The sequence below is a fragment of the Onychomys torridus genome, chromosome 17, assembly GCF_903995425.1.
Source record: "Onychomys torridus chromosome 17, mOncTor1.1, whole genome shotgun sequence".
NCBI lineage: Eukaryota > Metazoa > Chordata > Mammalia > Rodentia > Cricetidae > Onychomys > Onychomys torridus.
In genome coordinates, this window is record NC_050459.1 from 54,222,766 (window position 1) to 54,249,174 (window position 26,409).

Genomic DNA, 26,409 nt, shown 5'->3' on the forward strand with positions numbered 1-26,409 from the left:
CCATATCCACTGACATTCAAATCATGTGGAGCATGTATAATTAATATTAATAAAAATTATCATGTAGTGTTATATTTTATATCATACATTATGTAATATTATATATCATAGATAGAATATTTTATCAAGTCAGTAATTGCCAGAAGTGACAATTATATAATTATACAGCACATAATATATTCATAGAATTAGATATATGATTTTATAAATAGATGTAGTTCTGAACAGCATTATAAAAATACTTAGTATGATTAATGATACATGGGAATGACAGATATATTATTTAAAATAGCTCTGCTTCAGTTACGATAAATGTTTTAGATTTTTCAATAGAAGCCTATTCATTTTAGTTAACCACTAGGCACAACATACTTGCTCAAAAGCAGTGTAAAAGGCTTAGCTCTTTAAATTCTCTTAGGAAAAACACTCAGGTGATTCTCACAGAATGATTCTGCTCTGTTTCCAGATGTCTGGTCGGGCTGGAAGGAGAGGGCAGGACCTGCTAGGTGACGTCTACTTTTTTGATATCCCGCTGCCCAAAATAGGAAAACTCATAAAATCCAAAGTACCTGAGCTGAGAGGACAGTTTCCTCTCAGTATCTCACTCATCCTAAGACTCATGCTGCTGGCCTCTAAGGCAGATGACCCAGAGGATGGCAAGGCAAAGGTGCTGTGTCCCCGTGATTGGACCTCTGTCTTCACCAGTGACTTGGCTAAGTCAGCTCTCCTGTGCTGTTATCGGGATTTGGATGCTTCTCAATGTTCTCTAGGGAGGGGTGGAGGAAGCTGGGGAAAATGATGATAAGTTTTGTTTGTTTCCAAATCAGACAGAATTTGTGACTGAGTGGGCACTAAGGTACTCCCATGATCACTGTCTTCTAGCATGATAGATAGATAATCTTGTCTTGTATTGAAGGGTGCCAGCAACCATGTTTCTACCATTCAGAAACAAGAAGAATTTATTTATAATTATAAAGTAATAGTTTATTTTTCATAAGACAAAAGTCGTTAAATTCTTTAAAAATGTTTAGAAAATGTAGAAAGTTGAAAAACAAACAAAACAACAACAAAAGCCAAACCCAAACCAAACCAAAACAAGACTCATGCCTTTGCCTAGTTCTACCAAAATGATCTCATTAATATTTTGGCCTTTGCTTTTCAGACTTTTTTTGAGGTATGATTACACACTTTATAAGGGTGTAAATAAGTAGACATGGAGACCTAATCAGAACATTGTCTTGATGCTTTAGGGTCAGATAAAACTGAGTCTGAGACCATGAATTTGAAACTCACACTTAGGTGATTTGATTTCCATTTTTGTGACAATACACTGTTAAAAGAACTTGTGTTCATTTTCTGTTGGCTGTAACATAATACCACAGGTGGAGTGAATTATGAAGAAAAGAGGTTTGTTTTGACTCATGATTCTGAGGTTCAACGCTGAAGGGTATTGTCAAGTGAAAGACTTTCTTTGAAGTGTTCCACGTCACAGGACATCGCATGGTAATCAGGATGCATGCAGGCCTGTCTGGCATCTCCCACTTGTTCCTCTTGTAAAATCAATGAGGATTCCCCCATAGGAGCCTTCTACTATTAGGACTCCCTCTGGTTCTAGTCACTTTCCTAAGTCCCAGCCCTCAATACAATAGACAGCATGGAGATTGGATTTCAGCATGATCTAGGGACCACATTAAGAACACAGCAGGACCTATTGTTTCCTAATTCTGTGTATTAATTATTATTGAAGTGAGAATTCTGGGATTTCCCTAATGGGTTTGCTGGCTTTACAAACCATTGTTTCAGACCAAAGTTTCTTCATTTTTGAATTCTTTTAAAATGACTTCTCTCTCCCTCACTCTCTGCCTCCTTCTGTCCCTCTGTCCCTCCCCTCATCCATCTGTCCCTCTCTTTCATTCTTTCTGTGTGTGCATATGTCATGGCACACATGTGGTGACCATAGAACAAATTAGGACAATTTTCAGGAGCCTGTTTCCCTCCTTCCCTGTTCTGGTTCCAGGGTCCTGGGTATCCAACTTTGGTTCTATGTACTGGTGACAAGTGCCTTTACCCATTGAGCCATTGTATTGGCCTATTTTTCAGTTCTTAATTTTTACTTCTCTATAGAGACAAGTACATCTTCTAATAAGACATGTTTTATTATTATTTTAATAATAATTTAACATAAAATATTTTATTTTACTTATCATTGTGTATGATGTGCATGATGTAAGCGTGTGTATATGTGTGTATATATGTATGCATGCAAATGTCAGAGAGCACATGTGGAGTTCAGAAGACAACTTTGTGGGTTCTGTTTTCTTCTTCTACATTTACATGGGTTCAAAGGATGGAACTCTAGTCTCCAGGCTTGTACACAAGCACCTTTATCCACTGAGCTATCTCTCTGACTCATTATTTTTTCAAAGAGTTAATTGGGGAATTCATTTTCTTGTGTTTTGGCATATTTGAGAAGAGTGATATGATGCCTTTGCTTACTATGTCCACTTTCAAGTGTGGGCAGAAAATCTTCAGGGTGTGCTTTTGTAAACTATGTATTCTTCATTCAAAATGATGGGTTTTGTCATGACCCTTCATGAGTGTACATTATATGCTTTACATATCTCCTCAATGTCTCTGATGTACTTCTCCATCCCAACCATGGGTCTCCTTCCTCATCCCAGACACTCTCTCTTTTACTTTCATAGACATATATGTTATCTAGAGATTTAATGAGAGAAAGCATCCATTGTCCATGTTCTGGCTGCCACTTAGCCTTCAGAACTGGGTCTTTCATATTTTTCCATCTTCTAGCTATGGCAAACAGGCTAATCTCTATTGGCAGTCTTTGGGAGAGCCTGCCTCCAGGGTTTGCAAAAAAATCCAAGAACGTGGTGAGGGCTAGATGTTTTCTATCTGAGGGGAAAGTAAGGAAACCCCCTCTATCTGATGGTAACTTTGTCTTTTACTTCATCTCTTTCTGAAAATCTCTCTGTCTCCACACAGCTACATGTCTTTCCCCTCAGTTCACACATTCTCCACACCTTCTTCACACAGCTACATACCTTCATACTTCTTTGCACAGCCACATCTCTATTCACACATTTCTTTACTCTGCTACATTCCTTCACACACTACTGCATCGTTCACTCACTCTTTACTCACACCCTCTGCTTCTTACATCTCTCTCACTTTTCCCTCTGCATACTCAGCTACATCTCCTTTTCAGTGTTCATGCACATGTACACACACACACACACACACACACACACACACACACACCTCAACAGCTGAACTCTGAACAATTACATTTTCAGTGTCTGACCCAATCTCATAACACATAAGTCACACAGTTTCTTTCAGGCTAGGGAGGTCACGCTGACTGGCTAGTGAGTAACACTTGGCTGTGCGCATAACTCTAGGTGGTTAGGGTTCCCAGATATAAAGTGACATTGAAATTCAGGACTTAAACAACCAATAGTTAGTTGGATGAACCTTGAGGTAGGAAGTACATGCAGAAAGCCAACTGCTGAGAAGACCTGTACAGGGAGCCATGTCTCAATGTTATTAGCCTGACTTTGGTTTAGCAGATACTTGGGAACTTGTCCTTACATATTTTATTTGCAGGGGCAGATAGTCTGTTTTGAATTTGTTCTGAAGTCTAAAATTAGCTGTCTTTGTGACTGACAATACTGTTACCTTCCTATGTCAGTTATGAAAAATACCCTACTATTATTTCTATTTATCAAAATTACACAGCTTGGCCAGGCGGTGGTGGCACACACCTTTAATCCCAGCACTCAGGAGGCAGAGCCAGGCAGATCTCTGTGAGTTCAAGGCCAGCCTGGTCTCCAAAGCAGGTTCCAGGAAAGGCACAAAACTACACAGAGAAACCCTGTCTCAAAAAACCAAAAAAAAAAAAAAAATTTACACAGCTTAAGCAGAATTCTTCTTCCTGAATACCCTCCACGACTGTATATGCTGTATGCATGCCCAAAGCTGGAATATATACACGAGATAAACACACAAGCAGTGGAAAAAATACCCATAACTATCTTTAGGGAATAAATGTGGTGGCACATGAGAAAAATTAGGGACAGAAGCAACAATGTTCAGAGCTAGTGGTCCTGTAAACCTTTCTTGATGGAATTCCTCCACTAGGGAATTATTTCTCTGGTGGTGGGTTGACACCTGAACTATCAATTGCCATCTGTTGTATTTTCTTGTGGCCTCTGGTAAAGCCATTGCTATCATCAGGTTTCAGCAAATCTCTTTCCTCATCCAGTAAATTTGACATTTTTCTGCCTTCATAGAAATATGAGTCTTTATGCTTTTTATTTCAAATTATTTCCCTAAGCTCTATTTTCTGAAAGTGATTATTACTTTTAGTTTATTATTATTTTTTCATTTTATACTTTAATTTAATTTTACATATCAGCCATGGATTCCCCTGTTCTCTCTCCTCCTGCCCCCCCACCTCCTCCCAGCCCACCCCCATTCCCATCTCCTCCAGGGCAAGTTTTAAGAAAGGTTTTTCTCTGTGTAATAGCCCTGGCTGTCCTGGAATTCACTTTGTAAGCCAGGCTAGCCTTGAACTCACAGAGATCCACTTGCCTCTGCCTCCTCAGAGCTGGGATTAAAGATGTGTGCCTCCACTGCCAGACTTGAAGTGTATTTGAAAGGTGACTCTTTTGTTGCAAATGATACTGTCCTATCTCGCTATACATTTTGTTTTTATGGTGAGGAGCTTACATATGTTCTCTACTTTGGCCATATTATACGTACAGCTCCGTGTGTTAAGCATATCCACCATTACCCTGCTACGTTCAAGTACTTTTTGAACTAAAAACTCTGAAGTTATAATTTTGGCAATTGCTTCTTTTATTGTTTCTTCTTCAATAACAGTCTTTTTTTTTTTTTTTAGAATTGCAAGTACCATTTCCCCCTTTTGTCAATTACTGCTTTTGATTATGAAGGAACATAACATGTGTCTTTTGCATTACTGATTCAGATCTTCAGATTGTTGATCATACTTACTTCGTTGTTGTTGGAGACAGGGCCTCATGGAGTCCAGGTTGATCTTGAACTGACTACACAGCTGAGGATGATCTTGAACTCCTTTATCTCCTGAGTCCTGGATCACAAGCATGTGCCACTGTGTCTGGTTCAACTCCATTCTTTAGTTAACACTAGGGTAGATTTTAATTTTACTTTATTTCTGGTAGCATCTGTGGAACCCTCTCTAGAGAAAATCTGTCCATGGGACAGCAATGTCCCCAAATGAAGGTGGTATTATCCAGTATGCTGAGGTCCTTGATAGAACAGGAGTGGATGTCTTTTAGTACAGGCTGGCTGGGAGGTGAGCAGCTTCATTGTTATGGAGCCAGGCAATTATGGATTGAAGCTACTTTAAAAAACATGTGCTAAAAATAAATTGTTCCTCATTTAAGTTGCTCTTCTCAGGTATTTTGTTATAGCAGTGAAAATATTAATCTATCAGGCTAGTATGCCTTTCATCATAATGTCTGTACTTCCAGGACACAGTGAACCACTGTTAGTTCCTCTCCCCCAAATCCCCTTACTACTTGGCTGCTTTCCAAATGCTGCCTTCTCTGATTCCAGCACACAAGGAAAATGGGGTTGTAGGAAAGGCACCTTTTGGTTCCCTTTGCAACCCACTGGAGAGGAGATGGGGAGTTCACCCCTTTTATTTTTCCTCCTGTTCCACTGTTAGGTATATTGGACTTAAATACAGTAGTAGCTGGAGATATGTCTCAGGTGTTAGGAGCATGCAAGTTTGTTGCAGAGGACCTGAGTTCAATTCCAAGCACCCTTATTGGGTGTCTCACACCATCCTGTAACTCTAGGAGGTGTGACACCTTCTTCTAGATTTTATGAGTACTTGCATGTCCTGCCTCCCCCCCCCACCCCATCATGTATATACATAATAAAAACCAAAATAATTCTGTCTGGTTTTTGTTACTTTTTTAAAGGACAGTGGAGCATTTTCCTGCTTTCTATAATCTCTCCACCTTAATGGTAGACAAGTTGACATTGAGTAGTGCTAAGAAAGTTCCCTTTTATTGTGAGTTCATAGATATTTTAGTAGGAAGTTGAATACTACACACACAGCTGTTTGACACTAGAGATGAAGGAGTATTTTAACTCCTTTGGTTTCAGCCAACCTCCTTCTAACCTTTTTTCAATAATATTATAGACACAGAATAGTATATCTACTCCCCTCCACACAATATACACTCTCCAAATAACTTATGTGCTGCAAGCTCTGAAACTGATAGTCTTTTATGCTCAGACTGTTGGGAGACAATTTTGTTTCTTCCAATTTGGTTTTCTATGCTTATCTTAGGCACTTTTCTGTTGATGTGATAAGACCAAGGAAAACTTATAGAAGAAAGGGTCTACTGGAGACTTTTGAGTTCATGACCATCAAGACAGGAGCAGGGCAGCAAGAAGGCAGGCAGGGGATTGGAGTAGTGGCTGAGGCTTTGCATCTTGAGACAGGACCACCAAGTAGGGACAGAGAGCTAACTGGGAATGGCATGGGCTTTTGAAACCTCAAAGCCTACACTTGATATTCCTTCCCAAACAGTTCCACAAGCCAGGGGGCCCCTTTTTTTGTTTTATAAAAAGAAAATGTGTAAATGACTCGTAGGGCAGCAAGTAATGTGGATAAATTAAAAATATGAAGATGATTGCAAGCAATATTTTAATGATTTTGAAATTAATAATAATTAATAATCTATTAACATCTCATCAATATTCATACCAATAATCAATATTTATAATTTCTAATCAAGAAGTATAATTAATTATCAATCATGTATATTTATGGAAAGCTGAGAACTAGTCTAAACACCTTGTAGGTGTAGTTGCATATGATTTTAGCACATCTCTGATCCAATAAAGAGCAGAGGAGTAACATAAAAATCTATTATAAGTTAATATGACATGATGTTGTAGAGTGTGTCTAAGTGTTTTGAATCCGAGTTATCATAAAAATAATAGCTTGTTTAGAACATTAATTTATCTATTAATCTTTGATAAGTTTATTTTTGAGTGACCAGTTGCAATGAAACCTTTTTAGATAAAGAGTATACCTGAATAGCAGTGTGTGTTTGCTAAACCAAGGCCGTAGCTGAAGCTAACAAGTATCTTTAAACTTGTAATAACAGCAGTTACTAAACCATTTTGGATATGAGAGGGCACTAGTAATCTGTCTCAATATATACATAGCAAGATTTTCATACCAGAACAATTATCAGAAGTATATAAGGAGGCTGTCTGATAAAATGTACATCTCAAGATCATGGGCAAAAATTATACAATCAACAATAGAACATTTTTAAAACGCAATCCGGAGTTCAGTACAGAAAGAAGGAGGAGTGACAGAGGGGTGTAGACATTTATCATGATTTCTTTCTGCTGACATGGGGGCAAAGCTGGGGGTCCTGAAAGTTGGAATGCAGTGGTATCCAGGCTCTGTGAGATGTGTCGGTAGCCTTGATGCAGTTTGTGTTAGGAGAGAGCAGGCAGCGATTAGATCAGTCTGTGTTATGAGATGGCCATAGAGTGCAGTGGAGTGGGGGAGCTGTAGTGTGAGCTGGAGGGAAGGGCACAGGGCTGTAGCAAGACGATATCTAAGAAGATGGTAGGGGAGCCTGTCCCCTCTTTAATGATTAGAAGTCTGCTGGAACAAATATACATTAAGGGGCAGAATATGAAGTCTAAGGAATTTTAAAGAGATTTTTTTCCTTAGGTGTACCTTCGGAATTTCCCATATTTAGAAAGAGAGAAAAAGAGGTGCCCATTTAAGAAAATAGGCTGATGGAGAAACAAACTGCAGTTTTGTAGTATTTTTCTTAAGTTCATCCCGACCCATCTTTTCCTGATGCTCGAGACCAGGGGATCTGCAGAATCCATGATCAAGGTCTATCTGAGGCTAACTATTAGGGAGTGTCTATCTCCAGCACTCCTAGAAGGTGCTACTTGGGGCTCTCCTTCGTGAAAATTTCTTCTTCTCCCATGGAAAAATTTTCTAACCATCTATTTACAGGTCCCTGTTCCAGTGCCAAATAAAGTATGCCATGGAGTCCAGCTCCAAGGCTATACAAACAGGGTTCAGAGAAAAGATATACAACAAAGTGAAATGAAACTTGTGACTATTTTATCTGAAGGGTATTTCTAGAGCATCAAGCTTTTTTATCTGAGGGCCTTAGGAATGAGTTTTTATCTGTCTGAGGGAAAAAGACGCACACACATTCTGAGGGTCATTTTCTCTCATTGTTCTTCAGCTCTAATTCTACCACTTCTTTTAAGCTCTAATTTTATAGCTCTTCTCCTCCACATGGCTATGAACATTTCTAACAGCAGACACTTTGCAATGCTAAGAAAAGTTATAAGACTACCTTTCAAGGTCATAACATTCCTTGAGAGATGGTAAGAAGCAAAGCTATTTACCTGGCAACGGATAGGTGGTGACATGGTGCTTGACACTTTCCTGACCAGGGGCATCTGCATCTAGCTGGGCATAAAATTATTTATCTCAGGAACTGGCTAATTGTTTAGTTGTTATTTGGAACCTAAATAATAAATAGTTAGTTGAAGCTTGAGTTTTATATCATAAACTCAGGTTAGAATGTTCATACAAAGTGTTAATTGCTAAAGGGTCAGAGCAGGTGAATGTTGTGAGTCTTGTTATCAGCTGCCATTGGGGGAAGCTCAGGGCCATTTAGGTCTCCTTTATTCTTTGAGGGACTTTGATTCAATAAAGCCAGACACTTCATAATTTTGTCCTTGAATATAATCTGTGAAAGTCCTGCTTGTGATCTATCCACAGAGACACTTCATCTGGTCAAATTGCCATGTCAATAAGCTAATTATGGAGAACAGGCTTCTAAGTATCTTACAGTTCATGTGAAACAATAGATCTAGTAGTGAAGCATACTTTTAAATATTTCTATTCATCAAAACTGTACAGCTTAATGAGAAGTTATCTTTCTGACCATCCACAGCTATATGTGCCTGTATGTGAAAATGCATGGTAATGGGGAGATACCAAGCTGTTTTTGCACATGTGAAATTACAGACAGGAGAAACAGTTTCCAGAGTCTGTGGCTTTGCAAGCCTTGCCTGACAGGGTTCCTCCATCAGAAAATATTTCGTCTGGTGGGTTGACATCTGGATTATCGATTGCTATCTGCTGTAACTGTGTCATGGCCTGTGACCAGGGAGCAAGCATCCAAACACATGAGCCTATGAGGCTATTTCTATTCCAACTGCCACAGTGCTCTTTTGTGTGTTAAAGGATATATGCACTATGTTCAATGATGTCATATATGATGAAGGAAATGGTATTGTATTCAATCTAATTGAACTTTGTATATTGTTGCTGTATTTTATAATACTAGTCACCTCCTATACAGTGGGTGACCAAGAACACCCCTTTTCCTTGTGTGCCATAGTCAGAGGAGACAGAGTTTGGAAAGGAGTAAAGTGGGAAAGGGGGGAACCCACATGGTTCACTGAGCTCTAGAGGTATGGTGCTTGTATTTCATATTATAGATGCATAAGGTATGTGATATATATATATATATATATATATATATATTATATGTAATTTAGCCTGTGTTATCTCTTTCAAAGACATTTCATTCACTTAATGTTGCTAAATCAAAACACTTTTCTTTGTAGGCACTGTCAGTGCTGAAGCACTCATTGCTGTCCTTCAAACATCCCCGAGTCACAGACATGTTAAAGCTCTACTTCTTATATTCTTTGCAGTTCCTAGTGAAAGAGGTAGGATCCAACTCTTCCCTCTCTTCCCCTCTCACTGTTTTGTGTGTGTGTATGTGTGTGTGTGTGTAATAGATTTGCTCTCTAGATTTTCTAAAAGTAGCAGACTTGATTTTTTTTTTAATTTTTAAAATTTTTTATCTACATATGTGTATGAATGAGTAGTTGTCATGTGTGTAGGTGCCCATGGAGAGACAAGAAGAGGGCATGAGAAAGCCTGGAACTGGAGTTGTAGCCAGCTGTGAGACACTCAATGTGGATTCTGGGAAACAGCTCAGGTCCCCTGGAAGAGCAGGAAGAGCTGCTGACTGCTGAGCCATCTCTCCAGCCCTAGATTGTTGTTTTTAACCATATTACACTATTGCAGTCCTTAGAAGACAACACCCAATGAGTACTACTACTTGTTATTCATGTAATTATTAAAATTGGGCCAGTTAATAGTTGCCATCTTGGTGATATGTACTATTTTAAACTGATAATGAATAACCTACTTGTTACTAACTGTGTGAGTGGAGCCAAACTAACCAATGACTTTTGTTCTTTAGGGATATATAGATCAAGAAGGTAATCCTACAGGGTTTGCCGGCCTGGTGTCACATTTACATTACCATGAACCATCTAATCTTGTTTTTGTCAGTTTTCTTGTCAGAGGTCTTTTCCATAATCTTTGTCAGCCAACTTATAAAGGTAAGTTTGAGGGCTGTGTTGTCTGTGTGTGTGTGTGCACCATTGAAATAATATTATCATATCATATGGTGTATAAATAATATATCATTATTAGTATATAGGCATATATAAATAACATATGGTATAATGTGATATATATTATATACATGTAAAATTATGTGTGTGTGTGTGTGTGTGTGTGTGTGTTTGTGTGTGTGTGTTTGTGTCTGTGTGTGTCTGTGTCTGTATGTAAAAATCTTCCCATGGTGGGAAAAAAATCTGATACATTTATAGAAAACTAAAACTTGAGGAATACCTTTACACAATAATCACTTGAGAGAGTATCAGTTAAGTTTAATAATGTATGTATGAAAATCTTATTATTGTTCATTTTAACTAAAAGGTTAATAATGAAAATGATAATGTTAATTATATAGACAAATTATAGGTTTACAAATAAGATAAAGTTAAATAAGTACTAATAGAGGTTCTATTTACAAAACATTTCCTTGTAATTAAATATAAATATATGGTCAGTTTTGAAGAACAGCTCAGGAAAGCATTGTTAAAATATAAAACCCAAAATTCTACCCACAGATAATTACTACTAATGTCTATGAATATGGCCTGCAACACTATTTTCTTTGAATATAAGTGTATAGTATACATCAATAACTGATATTGCATTAGTTATGTGTTTGAAGTGAGTTTTATATATATATATTAAATTTTTGCCCATATTGGGCAAAGTCTTTAAAAATAAATTCCATACAGCAGGGAGTGGCACTATTTGAAAAGATTAGGAAGTTTGATCTTTTTGGAGAAAGTGTGTCACTAGAGAGTGGGCTTTGAGGTTTCAAAAGGCACTGGTGAGTCCAGAATATCACTAATAATTTGAATCTTAAGAAATATATGGGCACAGGGAATAAGAAAAAAGAAGGGAGAATGTTTCGAAGCAGGAAGGTGAGAGGAATTATGGTCCTTCATTTTCCATATTACCAAATCATCTCTTTCTGATTATCAAGGAAGGATGTTTAAATTACTTGGAATGGTTGAGCCCATGATATGGTTATGATTCTGTTGATCTTTTTTACCTTTTTCTTTTTTAAACATCAATGCTTTGTTTAAATCCAGTAGGAAAAGGGGCTAGATTGATATAATGTAATAAATGAAAAAGTTTGTCACTAAGAATAAAAGGTTAAAAAACATTCATATTAGAGAATTGATTTCAAATTCATTCCCTAATGTTTGAAAATTATTTAAAACATAATACATTTTAATTGCATTTTGAATAACTTTGGAAGTTCCTGTGTAGTTATCTTTACTAGAACAGTGGTAAGGATTTAAAATTATTACTGAAGAACATTACAGAAATTTTACTCACCTATATCCATAAGCACACAGGAAAAACATTACAGTGATGAGCAGGTAGTCAAGCCACTGATGGATCTGACACAGCTCCTCACTAGGTTGGCAATGAGCAGTTACTCTAGCAGGATATCTGTGGTGGTTTGATTAGGAATGGTCCCCACAGGCTAATATGTTTGAATGCTTGGGCATTTGGGAGTGGTGCTAATTGACAGGGATTAGGAGGTGTGGCCTTGTTCCAGGAAGTGTGTCACTGAGGATGAGCTTTGGGGTTTTGAAAGCTCAAGCCAGGCCCAGTGTCACGCCACTCACTATCATCTTGAAAAACACCTATTAGATTTCGTGTTACATGCAGATATAGAATGCTCAACTGCTTCTCCAACACAATGGCTGCCTGTGTGCCACCATGCTCCCTGACATGTGGATAATGCACAAAACCTCTGAAACTGTAAACAAGCTTTAGTCATAAGAGTTGCCATGGTCATTGTGTCTCCTTACAGCCACAGAGCACTGACAAAGACAGTCATAATAAATAAAGACACTGTCATAAATTTGGTCATCCACTGGGAGATGGGTCAAAGTCAGCACAGTCTAGATCAGAGCAGAAGGCAATCTGTAGTAGGTAAGATAAGGATGTTAATGAAGGTAAAAGCAAGAATACAAAAGGCTCAGGTGAGAAGCATACGCAGCTCAAGATAATCTACAGTTGCTGTGAAATGAACATGACATTTATTTTAAACATGAAAAAACTGATATAACAATTTTCTATATATATAACATGGAGCTTTTGTTTTGTAAAGGCTCAAAACATTTTTCTGAAGATGTAATGGAAAAGCTGGTTTTAGTATTGGCAAATCTTTTTGGAAGGATATATATTCCAGCCAAGTTTCAAGATGCTAACGTCAAGTTTTATCAATCAAAGGTAAAAATCTTCTGATAAAATTAGTTAATAATAATGTACAAATTCTGCCAGAAATGATTCAGTAGCAATAGGACTTTATGAATATGGGCTAATTAATGTATTTTATGTACTAATTTGTTTCTTTTGGAAATAGTGTGAAAGTTATCTCTAATTCAAATGTCACTCTGTGAATGTTCAAAGGTTACATGCCTTAAGGATAAATAGGGTGAAAGTATATTCATGTTTTTAATTGATTGCATCAAAATACAGCATTAATGAAAAGGTGTACAGGGGCTGGGAAGATGACTTTCTACCATGCTTGCCATGCAAGCATAGGGATCTGAGTGTGGACTCCCAGTACCCACACGAAAATATGTACATGGTGACACAGCTTGTAATCCCAAAGCTGAAAAGGCGGAGAAGTCTGGACCCCTGGACCTGGCTGGGGCAGGTTAGCCTAATTGGAGAGAACTCTAGGAATGGTGAGAGACCTTGCTTCAAAAAATACAGTGGAGAGCACCCACACACATATTCATGTGCATACACATAGAAAATGTAGATAACCATGCATTTAATCCCCCAAAACATCCTCATTGTTGAATGTGTGTTTTGAGATGTGGCTGTATATCATAGTGTCATCTCTGGGAAAGTTTTACAAAGTTATCTGGGAAATTGTCCTTTGATTCCTACAGTCTAAAATTTAGAAATGGTTTTTCATCTTGCTTGGTCATTTCTGAAAAGGTGCATTTGTCCATTTAATTAAAACAATTGTATTTATTTCCATGACATCATTCATAGCACCCTTTCTGTTATTTTTGGTGCTTTGAGTTGATTCTTTTAGGATGTAGCAACAATGGCATGGCTGACAAAGGCAGAATTCTTTTCTTCACAGTTGCCCAAATCCAGAAATCTTAAATGAAGATGCTTTGTGAGGGCATACTTTCTAGGTTGTAGTTTACTATCACAAAGTTACAAAAAAAAAAAAAAAAAAAAGGAAAGGAAGAAACTTAGAGATACAGCACTTTCTTGTGTACAGATTGAAAATGATTTACAGTGTTAGCATAATGAATACAGTGAGAGTTTGAAAACCTCTCAACAAGGTGGTGGAGTTGATTCCGAGCCTGAAAATAATGCATTCTCTTATTTGCTCTACAAATGTGTTTCTAGATTCTTTGAAATTACTCATGAGTCTAGTGGCAATTGAGGACATGCTTCTACTTCAACAAAAGTCATTTTGATTAAGTAGCAGCTGAGTAAACGTTATGAGTAGAATAGCTATTTTTGCTTTATTTTATAATTTAATTTAATTTTACATATCAGCCACGGATTCCCCTGTCCTCCCTCCTCCCGCCATTCTCCCTGCCATCCCCCTAGCCCACCCTCCATTCCCATCTCCTCCAGGGCAAGGACTCCCCTGGGGATTCAGCTCAATCTGGTAGATTCAGTCCAGGCAGGACCAGTCCCCTCCTCCCAGGCTGAGCAAAGTGTCCCTGCATAAGCCCCAGGTTCCAAATAGCCAGCTCATTCACTAAGGCCATGTCCAGATCCCACTGCCTGGGGGCCTCCAAACAGTTCAAGATAATCAACTGTCTCACTTATCTAGAGGGCCTAATCCATTTGGGGGCTCCTCAGCTATTGGAATATCTATTTTTACAAGTGCAAATAAGAACAAAAAACATTTAACCCCAGTTTAACCAAGAAAAGAAGAAAAAAATGGCTTTATTGAAAACAATTGAGTTATACCATGTGATCTTTTTCCTTCACTGCTCCAACTATTCAGTTTTTAAGTCAGGTATTTCCCTCTCTCTAAAAAACCTTTGGCTTTTAGGTGTTCCTTGATGACCTCCCTGAGGACTTCAGTGCTGCCCTGCATGAGTACAACATGCAAGTGACAGAGGACTTTGCTTTCTTTCTGCTAATTGTGTCCCGACTGGCTGATATGAAACAGGAATATCAACTCCCCCTGTCAAAAATTGGTAAGTGTGTCTTAGTTCCACTGTGAAGTGATTTAGTAATGTTCTTGCCCAAGGACATGTAATATGGATGTTAGGGATGAGGTCAGTGGTAGGGCTCCAACTCTCTCATTTTTATCTCAGAATGCACTCTAGAAAATTCAGCTTTCCTTAGAACAGTTGGGTTTTTTTCTGCTTAAAAAAATACCAAAAGCAAGTTGGAGATAGGCAGTTAAAAGGGTAGTGGAGAATGAAACTAATACTAAATTGAATGATTTATAAACTGTTTTGATGGGGGTTGCCTTTGGGTCATTCCTAGAAAATAGAGCAAGTATACATCTGAGACAAGAGAAACAGGAGGAATTCTATGAGCACTTTTCGGAGAGGCTTGATGTTGAAGGTCAATGACTTTGGGCAGATTCCCTGACTCTGCTACTTGTTACTTTGGAAATTCAGGCAAGCAATGCCATAATCATGTCCTTGATTTATCAATGGACATGAAGTAGAGAATAGTATTTTTTTATAGTATTATTGAGCTTCAAATGATTAGGGCATGTGGATACCTTGAAGTAGGGCTTAGTATATGGGGAAATGGTTCAGTTTTGTTGTTCTTATTTATAACCCACATACAGAAGTCTTTTAAGAAACCATAAATGGAAAAGGGTGACAGGTATAAAGCTCTGATTGGGGAGAATTATCTGTGGCTCACTATACCCTAACATCTTCAGTTGGGGAAAATCAAGGGAGTGCAGTGTGTACCCTCTTAGACCCTATAAATGGAGGGGCAGCATGCACAGGAACAGATAGTGATGGGGGCACACACCTCTCTGGCAGGTAAGATGGGAACAGGCAGATATTCTGCCTCAGTGGCACACCAGAGCCTACTCTGATGATATGAACTGGAACTTTCTAAAAAGAGGGATGGATAGTGTACATATTCTCATAACCATTCCCAAGCTTACTTATAGTGGACATGAGAATACCATATTTAGCCTATTCCTATACCACTCTGAACATGCCCAATCTTGTCAGATCTGGAAAGCAAAGCAGAGTTGGGCATCTTTAATACCTGGAGAGAAAACTGCCTGGAAAGATGCTAAGGCAAAGTCTTAATTCAGTGTAGAAGTTTCTAAAGGTGAGAGTTTAATTTAGAGAACTTTCTAGTTTAATTAACTTTTGACTGATCAAAAGCAGAGTACATATTTTGCAATAGTGATACCAACACTAAAGGCTAACATTTAATGAATGTATCTGTTGCTTGAATATTAAATGGTCTTTTTAATTAAAAAAAAATCAAACCACAGCCAGATATTGGGGTAAATGCTGAAAGATCAGAGAGACAAAGGAACAAGCCACAGCCATGTCTCACCTCTCAAACTCCATGAATCCTCTGACTGAATGTCTCTGCGTCTTCAGCTGAAAGCTCTCCAGCTGAACAGGTCTCAGCCAAAAAGCTGGCTCAGCTGAAAAAGCTTTAGTTTCTGTCTCCTCATGCCTTCTATACTTTTCTCCATCCAGCCATCTTACTTCCTTTCTGTACTGGGATTAAAGGGCGTGTGTTTCCCAAATACTGGTAGCAGAGGCATGAGATCTCAAGTGCTAGGATTAAAGGTGTGTGCCACCATTGCCTGGCTCTGTTTCTCTCCTTGTCTGAATCAATCTCATACAATCCAAAGTGGCTTTGAATTCACAGAGATTCAAACAGATCTCTGCCTCCTGAATACTAGGATTAAAGATATATGTAGTGGGTAGCTGTTCCAGCTTTGACCTGGAAGTACTACACCAAGGGAGGCTTCTGGTAACTGTCATGCCGACCTATGACCTGCCCCTGAGGTGGAGTCAAGATGTGAGCCCTTAAGACCTGAGATCTGGATTGCCAGCTCTCTTGTCTCCAGAGAACCCACCTGGACTGCACCTCAACTCTCCTGGATCCTATAACCAATGCCTTTACTAGCTGTAAGTTACCCCCTAAAATAAACCTTTTTTAACTACTTGGAGTTGTCTTAATAAAACCACAATAGGTTTATGCCACCACTGCCTGGCCTCTGTGATTAATTTAGTGACTAGTTCTGTTCTCTGATCTTCAGGCAAATTTTATTAGGGCACAACAAAATATCACCACATGTATCCCGTCACAAACTGGATTGGCTGTTCAGTATGTGTTATACCAATTTGTTGTCATTGTGATGTGGTCCCTGTTAGGTACAATGACTTCCCTTTTTAGCTTGGTTTAGGTCTTATACAAGGAATTGAATCTTCCCGGCATGGTGGTGCCTGCCTTTACTTCTAGCACTCAGAGGCAGGGGAATCTCTAGATGGCAGGGGGATCTCTATGATCAGTCTGGCTTACACAGACATTCTAGTCCTGCTGGAGATACATAGGGACAAACAAACAAGCAAAAACTAAAAGGTCAACAAAAGGGCTCTATCTGAACTTTTTCTGGCCAGATTTCACAGGTGAAGAATGTGAAGATTCACCACTTGTGTCCCACTTGATGAGCTGCGGGGAAGGCCGGGTGGCAGTTTCACCATTTGTCTGTCTGTCTGGAAACTTTGATGTGGATTTGCTCTGTCCGGGAGTTCCAAATAACGTAAGTGAAGAGTGATGTGTATTAGTTAGTCTCTGGGGGCTTCTGCTCCAGTCCAAGTGGTATATTGTAACAGACAGCTGTCAAAGCTGTGGAATGTAAGCATGCAGATGATAAATATATATACTTTCTAGTCTAAGAAAAATATTTTTTATTATTTAATTAATTTTCCCAGCATGATTACAGATCACAGTTTTCCCTCCCTCCATCCTCTCCTCCCACTCCCTCCCCTGACCTCCCGTCTGCCCCTGCCAGCCATCCATTCCTTCTCCTTTCTTGTCAGAAAAGTGTAGGCCTCCCATGTAGACCAGCCAGTCATGGCATATCAAGACAAATAATTTTTAAGAAAAATGTTTTAGGAGTTTTGATTTTTTGTTTTATATGGATGACTATAAATAACTAGTTGGATATGTAAGAGACTGGTAGTTAAGTACATTGAAAAACCAATATTATTTTTTAAGCAGTACAGTTTTCCTTTCCGAAGATGGATGTGATGGCTCATGCCCATAAGTCCAACACAGGGCATGCTGAGACAGGAGGACTGCTACAAACTGGACTATTACAAAATGAGTTTCAGGCAGGGCTAGAGTGTGTTTCTGTTTCACGATAGAAGGGAGTGGAAGAGAGAAGGAGGGGGAGGAGGCTATCAAAATAATTCCCCTTTCCATTTGTTATGTAATGAACTCAATTTATGAAATGTAACCATCACTTTTACTTCCTTTTTACATGAGGAATCTCCATGGCAATCAGGGGTGCTGATAGAATAAACTAGAAAGTCTGTGTCTTGTTGCTGCAAAATCAGCATTAGAAGAGACATAGTTACATGCATGAACTCATTCCCACTCACCCTTGCTGCCCATGGAGTTCTAGAAAACAATTTCTGTTTCTCTTTCCCTCATTTTGAAGCATCAGACATAGGTATTTAGATTCATGTTATTTGATCATACCCTGCTTTTTGCTTGACCCAATTCACTTTATATAATTTTTTATTAGAGTATATTGTAATATCTTGAAATTTCACTTACTTGTATTATGTATTACAATTTGATGGTATATTCTATAGCTTCTGGATGGCTTATGAAGAGAGGAATACACATAGTGGGTACCCATGAACCTAGAACTCATGCCTCACTTTTATTTCATTTCGTTGTGTTCCACTACAGTTACTGAAATTTCCAAATTCTTCTGAAAATAATTTATTTTACAAATGAGCATTTATTTATGCTTGTGTTTTGTTTTAGAAGAGTGAAGGAATGGTTAAGTGTATTCTCCTGAAAGTATCTTTTGCTGTCTTTAGTTTTATGTCTGTAAGATTCATACCTGTTTTGCCATGAAGCTCTAGTTTATTTTCAATACACCATAATACTTCATAATATAAAACTATGCATGACTCTGTCTTCTGTCAATGTTTGATCAGTTTATAGTTCTCTGTTGCTACAAACAGGTTGGTATTAATGTCTGGTGCATGCATACAACTTTCTCTTGGGTGGACATTTTCTGGGTCATAACAAAATAAAAATATTAAAACATTCATGTCTACTACCCAGGACTCCCAAACCACTCTAGTGTTATAGAATATTAGTTAAAGATGTGTTACATTTGTTATGCTGTAGAACATTTGTTTAATGATGCAAAGATGTGTTGCATTCTTTTGTGTTGCATTTGCTTAACTCTGTGAGGCAGTGTTACTCTGTCTGTATAAAACACCTGATTGGTCTACTAATAAGGATTGGCCAATAGCTAGGCAGGAGAAATGATAGAAGGGGCTGGTAGGCAGAGAGAATAAATAGGAGAAGAAATCTGGGAAGAGAGATTGAAGAGGAGGATAAGGAGAGAGACTCCAGGGTCCCTGCACTCAGCTATGCAGCAAGCCATGGAGTAAAAAGTAAAAAAAGTTATAAAGAAAAAGAGAAAGATAAAGGCCCAGAGGCAAAAGATAGATGGGATAATTTAAGTTAAGAAAAGCTGGCTAGAAATAAATCAAGCTAAGGCTGGGCATTCATAAGTAAGAATAAGTCTCTGTGTGAGTTATTTGGGTGCTGGGTGGCAGGCTCCCAAGGAGCAAAGAATAAAGAGTAAGGAAAAAACAAACAAACAAACAAATAACTACACTCTAGAATGTAGTTGGGCCAGTTTACAGCATCACTAGCCCTTTATCAGAATTCCTGTTGGTCATATGAGGTAAAGTTTGCAAAACAAATAGGCACAGAAAAACTACTTATTTGCTTTCTTCCTTTTTTTAAATTGTTTTTTGTTCTATCCTCTCTCTACTCTTTATTCTGGTTGTTGATTCTGAAGACCATTATACTTGTTCAGTTGAATAGTCTCTTGTGACATGCAGGCCTCCAGTTCTCTGAAACTACATTTGCAATGGTATTCTCTGAATTGTTAAGGAGACAAAATTTTTCAATTAACTTTTCTTTCCTAGTCTGGTGGACTTGCCATCAGCAGGCTGTGGGGATAATCCTCTTCACAGGTGGAGCTAAGCCATGCTCTAGGATGCACCATCTCAGTGTGTGCAAAAGGCACCTGCTCTTCTACCAACAGAGTGTTCTTGAAAATCGTTGATGAATATGAAATGACTACAAGTTATAAATCACAATGCTTCTCTCCTTGTGAATAACCATTTAAAAAATCTATTTCTTTAGGTCATTCTGCACACAATTGGTATCAATCACAATCAAGCCCCAGTGCTGTGGCCACACAGATTTGATAGTAGAGGAAGAAAAATGCCACTTAATGCATATGCACTTGACTTCTATAAGCATGGATCCCTTGTGGGATTAGACCAGGACAATAGGTATGTTCTTTCCTGAAATCTCCAAGAAATGTTTAGCCCTGCCAAGCATTTTAGATTTTCATTCCCAGACTGATGACAAAGGTGATGACATACTCTATACTCTTTTTATTTCTAGTTTATCAGCAAAAATTTGGCCTTTAGGCCAACTCACTTGTCCTAAATATGTCTTCTAAATGTATCTTTGTGAATATTTAATATATTTTATATTACAGTTCTACTTAGGCATCATTTGGTATTTTAAACATATGACAATTAGCCATCTGGTATTGCTTAATGCCTGAGAGAATATAAAGTATCTAGTTTACATATCTGGTTCTGAGACAGTTATTTTAGCTTGTTGCCAGGGAAGCCATTTATATAAGTGTAAGCAGGACCAAGTATTATTTAGGTCTCTCTGCACACAATTTTGTGGACACAGTGTTTTAGCCACAAAAGTTGGACAGACAAGGATGAAACTGCTGTTTAGCACATATGCACTTGACTGCTGTCAGCATGGATCCCTTGTGAGGTTTGACCAGGTCAGTAGGTATCTTCTCTCTTGATAATTTCAAGAAATAATTAGCAATGCTAAGCATATTAGATATTCACTTCCAGGGAAATATCTCTGAGCAAGGGAGATATCAGTCTAAGTGCTAAACACATACATCTAGAGGCAAATACACTAAGGAATTAAAAATACAGCTGACATAAAAATTTAGTAATTCTTATTAAGTTAAGGAATAAACTGTTTTGATCATCCTCAGAAACCTGGAACACTCCTGTTTATTAAATTGTTATTCACTATTTCTTATTGTGAGTAAAGTGGCTGTTGCATTAGCAGACAATGTTTTTTGTTTGTTATTAAACCTTATTCACTGATAATTCATAATTGTATTAAACTATTATGACTAAACTCCCTCCCACATTCTTGTATTTCTTCCCAATTGTACTGCTTAACTCCAGAAAATCAGCCTTCCATTTTTGAGCCTTTGAGTTTCATTTTGCTTTCATTTTGGGACCCACTGAGTTTTACCAGGGCTGCCTGCATGAGTGTGGAGCACAGGGGCCTTCACCAGTGACTACAATACCGAAGAGAAATGATTCCCCCTTCTTCAGCACATAGGGCCCTGGGCCTCCCTTGGGAAGCTAGTTGTCCTATGAACCTCTCATGCATGACTGAAAGTTAATGGTCCCAATCGTGTGCAGACCTTGTGCAGACTACCTTAGTTACTCTAAGTTCATGAGTAACACCATGCCCCAAAGAGAGCACGTCACAACACTCCTCTCAGATCTAGCTCTTAGTTCTTTTTGTGTCCTCTTCTGTGATGCCCTGCCTTGGTGGGGTGACATAGATGTTCCAAATAGGTAATAGTGCTCAGCTGTCACTTATTCTCAACACTGTGACCAATTGTGAGCCATCCATTGTAAAACAAAACAAAACAACAATAAAAACCCAGCTTTTGTGATCATGGCCAAGATAGCCCTAATTTATGGATATAAAAATACTAGTAAATAATTTTGAGTCATTAATTTGTTTTTCCTGGTGTTTAGGTTACATCAAGGGGCAGCTTACCACTTGTTGAAAGATTTTTCCCTTACCATTAAATCTATCAGGTATGTTACATGTTGAAATATTACTTTCCTATTTTTCAAAAATTTAACTGTAATTTGAAAATGTCGAGATGTTTTTTATGAGCCAAGTACATAAAAGTATCATCGAGCCTGTTACATAGCATGTATTTCAACTTTCCAGAGGGTCTACAGAATTCCCCATCCCTACAACCTATTGGTTATGTTTTGCAATATAATTAATTCCATACTATTTTGGTGAATAAGGTCCATCCACATAAAATCTCAGGCTCAGGCACTACACAGAAAATTATTCAGGAGCATTACTGACCCCAGATCCTAGTATTCTTAATGATTTCAATTGTAAAATCATGTCAAATATACGATGTTTCTGAGGTGCCATCAGGTCTCCAGGTTATAGCATGTGCTTGCTCTTGAATCTCTTGCTACAACCTATATTTTTCTTCAGGGATTGTCTGAATGTCAATGTATAGTCACTTCCTGTTTTGATCTGCAACGAAGTGCGGTTAATCACAGGCATTATCAAACTTTATGTGAGCACTCCATCCTTAGGCTCCATTGACCATATAATGTCAGCTAGGATGACCATCATAGTAACTCTCTTGAATCTAAATGCATTCCTGTAGTTAGATTTTTCCTGCCTGGCCCAGTCAGGACAAATCTCTCTTACCCACCAGTCCCACAGTCACTCAGACCCAACCAAGAAAGCACACAGAAACTTACATTGTTTACAAACTGTATGGCTGTGGCAGGCTGTTTGTTATCTGCTTCTTCTATCTTAAATTAACCCATTTCTGCTTATCTATACTTTGCCACATGGCTTGTGGCTTACTGGTGTCTTTACATGTTGCTTCTCATGGCGGCGGCTGGCAGTGTCTCTCCAGCCTTCTACTTCCCAGAATCCTCTTCTCTCTTGTCCCGCCTATACTTTCTGCCTGGCCACTGGCCAATCAGCACTTTATTTACACAGAGCAATATCCACAGCACATTCCAGCACTTTAACAGTGGTTATTTATTTTGCCACCGGTATATTCAAGTGACCATAAATCTCAACATTTTTGCATCATTAATAAGCAATTCTTTGTTTTATTTCATTGATCAGAACTGAATTAGGCCTATATGAATTTTTTTGTATACACAGAGTGAATTTGAAGCATACAAGAACATAAGGGAAAAGCTTTGTCTATCTATAGCAGTGGTTCTCAACCTTCCTAATGCTGCAACCCTTTAATACAATTCAATTATTGACACTTTATAACTGAAATTAAATATCTGATATGCAGGATATCTGATATGTGACCCTCAAAGGGGTCATGATAAACAGGTTGAGAACCACTGGTTTGTAGTATCTCTAGGCAAGGTGCCTCATAGTTACCCAAGGTATAATCTTAAAAGCAATCCAGAAGCCTCCAGAGATACTAGAGCTGTGTCCAAAGCCAGGCTGAAAAATAAACATTCATTCATTTACCTAACCAGTTATTATTGGTTTGAGACATTTCTAAACATTTCAGGGTTTTTTTTTTGTTTTGTTTTGTTTTGTTTGTTTTTTTGGTTTTTCGAGACAGGGTTTTTCTGTGCAGCTTTGTGCCTTTCCTGGAACTCACTTGGTAGCCCAGGCTGGGCTTGAACTCACAGAGATCCGCCTGGCTCTGCCTCCCAAGGGTTGGGTATTTAGCTCAGTGGTAGAGCGCTTGCCTAGCAAGCACAAGGCCCTGGGTTCGATCCTCAGCTCAAAAGAAAAAAAAAAGAAGAAAAAAAAAACATTTGAGGTACAAGGATTGATAAATCTATTCCCACCCTTTTGGACTATAGTCCTTGTAGTAGTTACTTTTCTGTTGTTGTGATAAAACACCATGAACAAGACAACTTGTAGAAGAAATTTCTTTTGGCTTATGGTTCCAGAGAAGTTTGAGTCTGTTTCAGGAAGATAATTCAGTGTTACAGTTTAGAATTTTGCTTGCATATTTTGAGCATTGTGGAAACAGGGCAATAAGAGTGAGTGTGGCATAGATCTACAGTTTGAATATGTGGTAGAGATGTGTCAGATTGTCTCAAAGTCTGTAACAGTAAGGGTGATGAGAAATGAATGAAGGTCTGAATTAAGGAAACAGGAAGAATAATTCAGAATATTAATTTGACAAATATTTATAATTTGAGACATTAATCCTGAAGTTCATATAGTGGGTTAAGATGACCAAGGTTTAAATTGTTGTTAATGAATCTCTCTCTCGCTCTCTCTCACTCTCACTCTCGCTCTCTCTCTCTTACACACACACACACACACACACACACACACACACACACTACAGAGTGAAAATGACATTTGTGAGGAAGTACAAAAATAGTGAGTTAGAGCTTATATATGTTATGGATATCAGAGGACAACCTTCTGCTCTATATCTGTGGATATCAGAAGACATCATCACAATGATAAGTCTGTAACTCAGGAAAAGTTAGTTAACATTGCAGATAGACATTTCATTTTTGTGGTAGATCACTAATGACAACGGGGAAGATTGATCTCTAGTAGGGATAAAACACTAAACAATGAAAGGCAAATAAGATGTTAAACTGTTCTTGATTTCATTCAAGGCTACTTGCTATGAACTGTTCAGTTTATGTTTCTTCTCCATATCTTCATGTCTGTGCACCAGTTTCTTAATGATGATGGGACAAGTTGTTGTCACTTAATGATATAAACCTCTGTGTGTGTGTGTGTGTGTGTGTGTGTGTGTGTGTGTGTGTGTGAGAGAGAGAGAGAGAGAGAGAGAGAGAGAGAGAGAGAGAGAGAGAGAGAGAGAGAGAGAGAGAGAGAGATCTTACAATTCTGGTGCTCAAAGGTCAAGTGTGTGACATTAGGTAAAATTAGGCATCTGAACACTCTAAGGGAAATCCTTGGCTCTCTCCCAAATTTAGAGGCTGCCTGCATCTTTGGCTCACCATTTCCTTCTGTCTTTGAGGCCAGGGATGCTCAGCAGAGAGAGCTGAGATTGTGTAACAAGTGTCCACATTTCACTCCTTTGATGTCAGTTCTCTCCTTCCTCACACCCATGAGCACCTTTGAGAATTCCATCAGTTCTACATAGAGAATCCAGTGTTGATGATTAACTGTCATCTGTGATGGTAATTCCCCTTTGCCATGGAATCTAACGTAACTTATAGGTTTCTGGGTTTTAGGTGAGGACCTCTGAATTAGATGAGGACCATTATTCTACTGACCACATTCCACTTTCATTTTTTTCTTACCTACAGAAAGAAAGGAAGCTTTTCTTCTCCATAGTCAATTACAGTATATTCTGGACACCATAGCACAAAAAATATGCCCATGAGATATGCAGAGAAAAGAAAAGAAATTAGTGTTGTACTACCTAAGGGACAAGGATCAAATGTCATAGAGTTTGGTAGCTTTTCAATTACCCTTCCTATTTATTTCCTTTTTTGTGTGTATACATTATTTGGTGAATAAATTTGTTTCTTATCAGTATTCCTTATAATTTGGTAATCCTACCTCATCATTTTACAGGACAGTCTTTAATTTTTATAATACTCAATGTCACTTAGTTGACTAATAGTATATGTATATTTGTGTTCTTCTATTGTAGTGTCTCCTTGCGTGAACTCTGTGAAAATGAAGAAGATAACGTTGTTCTAGCATTTGAACAATTGTCTAAGTCCTTTCAGGAAAAGTTCGAAAAAGTGTGAAAAGAAAAACAATGTCAACCACTTAAAATATCACCATAGAAGCTTTGCCAGTTATATATCTTTTATTCTTACGTCTTGATCAGAAAATCATGCACAATGAAATGGGATGAGGAAGCAGTTTGGAGTTAAAGAGTTGCCACCAAACTTGCCGGGCTTGGCTTTGAACACCCTTGGCCATACTACTAGGTGTGCCTAAGTCTTGGTTTCTTTAAATGATTGACTTAAAATGCTTATGTCTCCAAATTATTGAGGATTGAATGAGAAAATGCAGAATTTTGATTATATATGTTTGAAGGCATTTTTTCACTCTGTGGGAAAATGTTATATATATAATTGAAATTAGAAAAGAAATGATTATAGTATCTTGAAAGTGTAATATATTCTTCCCATTCAACATAAACGGATTGCACTGCTTAGATTGCTAGCTATTGAAATAGCGCACCTTAGTAAATAAGCTACTTATTAAAAAAATGAATGTTTTCATCCAATTTTTAAAAGGAAACACATAGCTAATGTTTTGCTTCATTTTAATTGTATATACATGACTGCTGAAATAAAGACTTCATTGGTTTCGTTTGTGTGAAATATACTCATCTATTCATGTGCACACTACCATTCATTCTGTGTGGTCATTTACATAGGATCATTCTGTGATCGGGGCTTTGTCCTCCTTCTCAGCTCTAGAATCTATTTGAAACCCTCAACTCAAACTTACATCACTGAATCCTCAAAACAGAGGGACAGTCTTTTCTGCCACTCGGGTATCTCGCTGAACAATGCTCTTTTTGGTGTCACTGTAAGTAGACTGCAGTGCCTTTAAAAATCTGTTATGGTTCATTTATTTCTGAAGCAGAGCATTTCTAATTATTGGAAATGATGTACCATTTCATGAGTGATGTTAGAAATCTCTACCTTGGTGGTGGTGGTGGGGATGCAGTTTAAACTGTTTTCATTCTTTAAATGCTACACAGTGCTGTAAACCAGGACACTTAGAAAACAGGATCCTGCCTAGCACCTCCTAATTGCCACTTAGTGGAATGTTACATGATGTGA

The 26,409-nt window shown here is 38.1% G+C and overlaps 1 protein-coding gene across 1 annotated transcript in view; it reads left to right on the forward strand.

Annotated features, from left to right (window-relative positions):
• The window catches only part of LOC118597767 (probable ATP-dependent RNA helicase DDX60), an 87,971-nt gene extending 62,182 nt beyond the window's left edge, over nt 1-25,789 (forward strand). Inside the window, exons 29-37 of the mRNA XM_036209438.1 lie at nt 467-667; nt 9,709-9,813; nt 10,356-10,497; nt 12,645-12,766; nt 14,574-14,721; nt 17,146-17,288; nt 19,934-20,085; nt 21,616-21,678; nt 25,257-25,789. Of these exons, the coding sequence (XP_036065331.1) occupies nt 467-667; nt 9,709-9,813; nt 10,356-10,497; nt 12,645-12,766; nt 14,574-14,721; nt 17,146-17,288; nt 19,934-20,085; nt 21,616-21,678; nt 25,257-25,356 (1,176 nt within the window). The 3' untranslated portion in view covers nt 25,357-25,789. The remainder of the gene's footprint in view (nt 1-466; nt 668-9,708; nt 9,814-10,355; nt 10,498-12,644; nt 12,767-14,573; nt 14,722-17,145; nt 17,289-19,933; nt 20,086-21,615; nt 21,679-25,256) is intronic.
• Nucleotides 25,790-26,409: the final 620 nt, after the last annotated feature.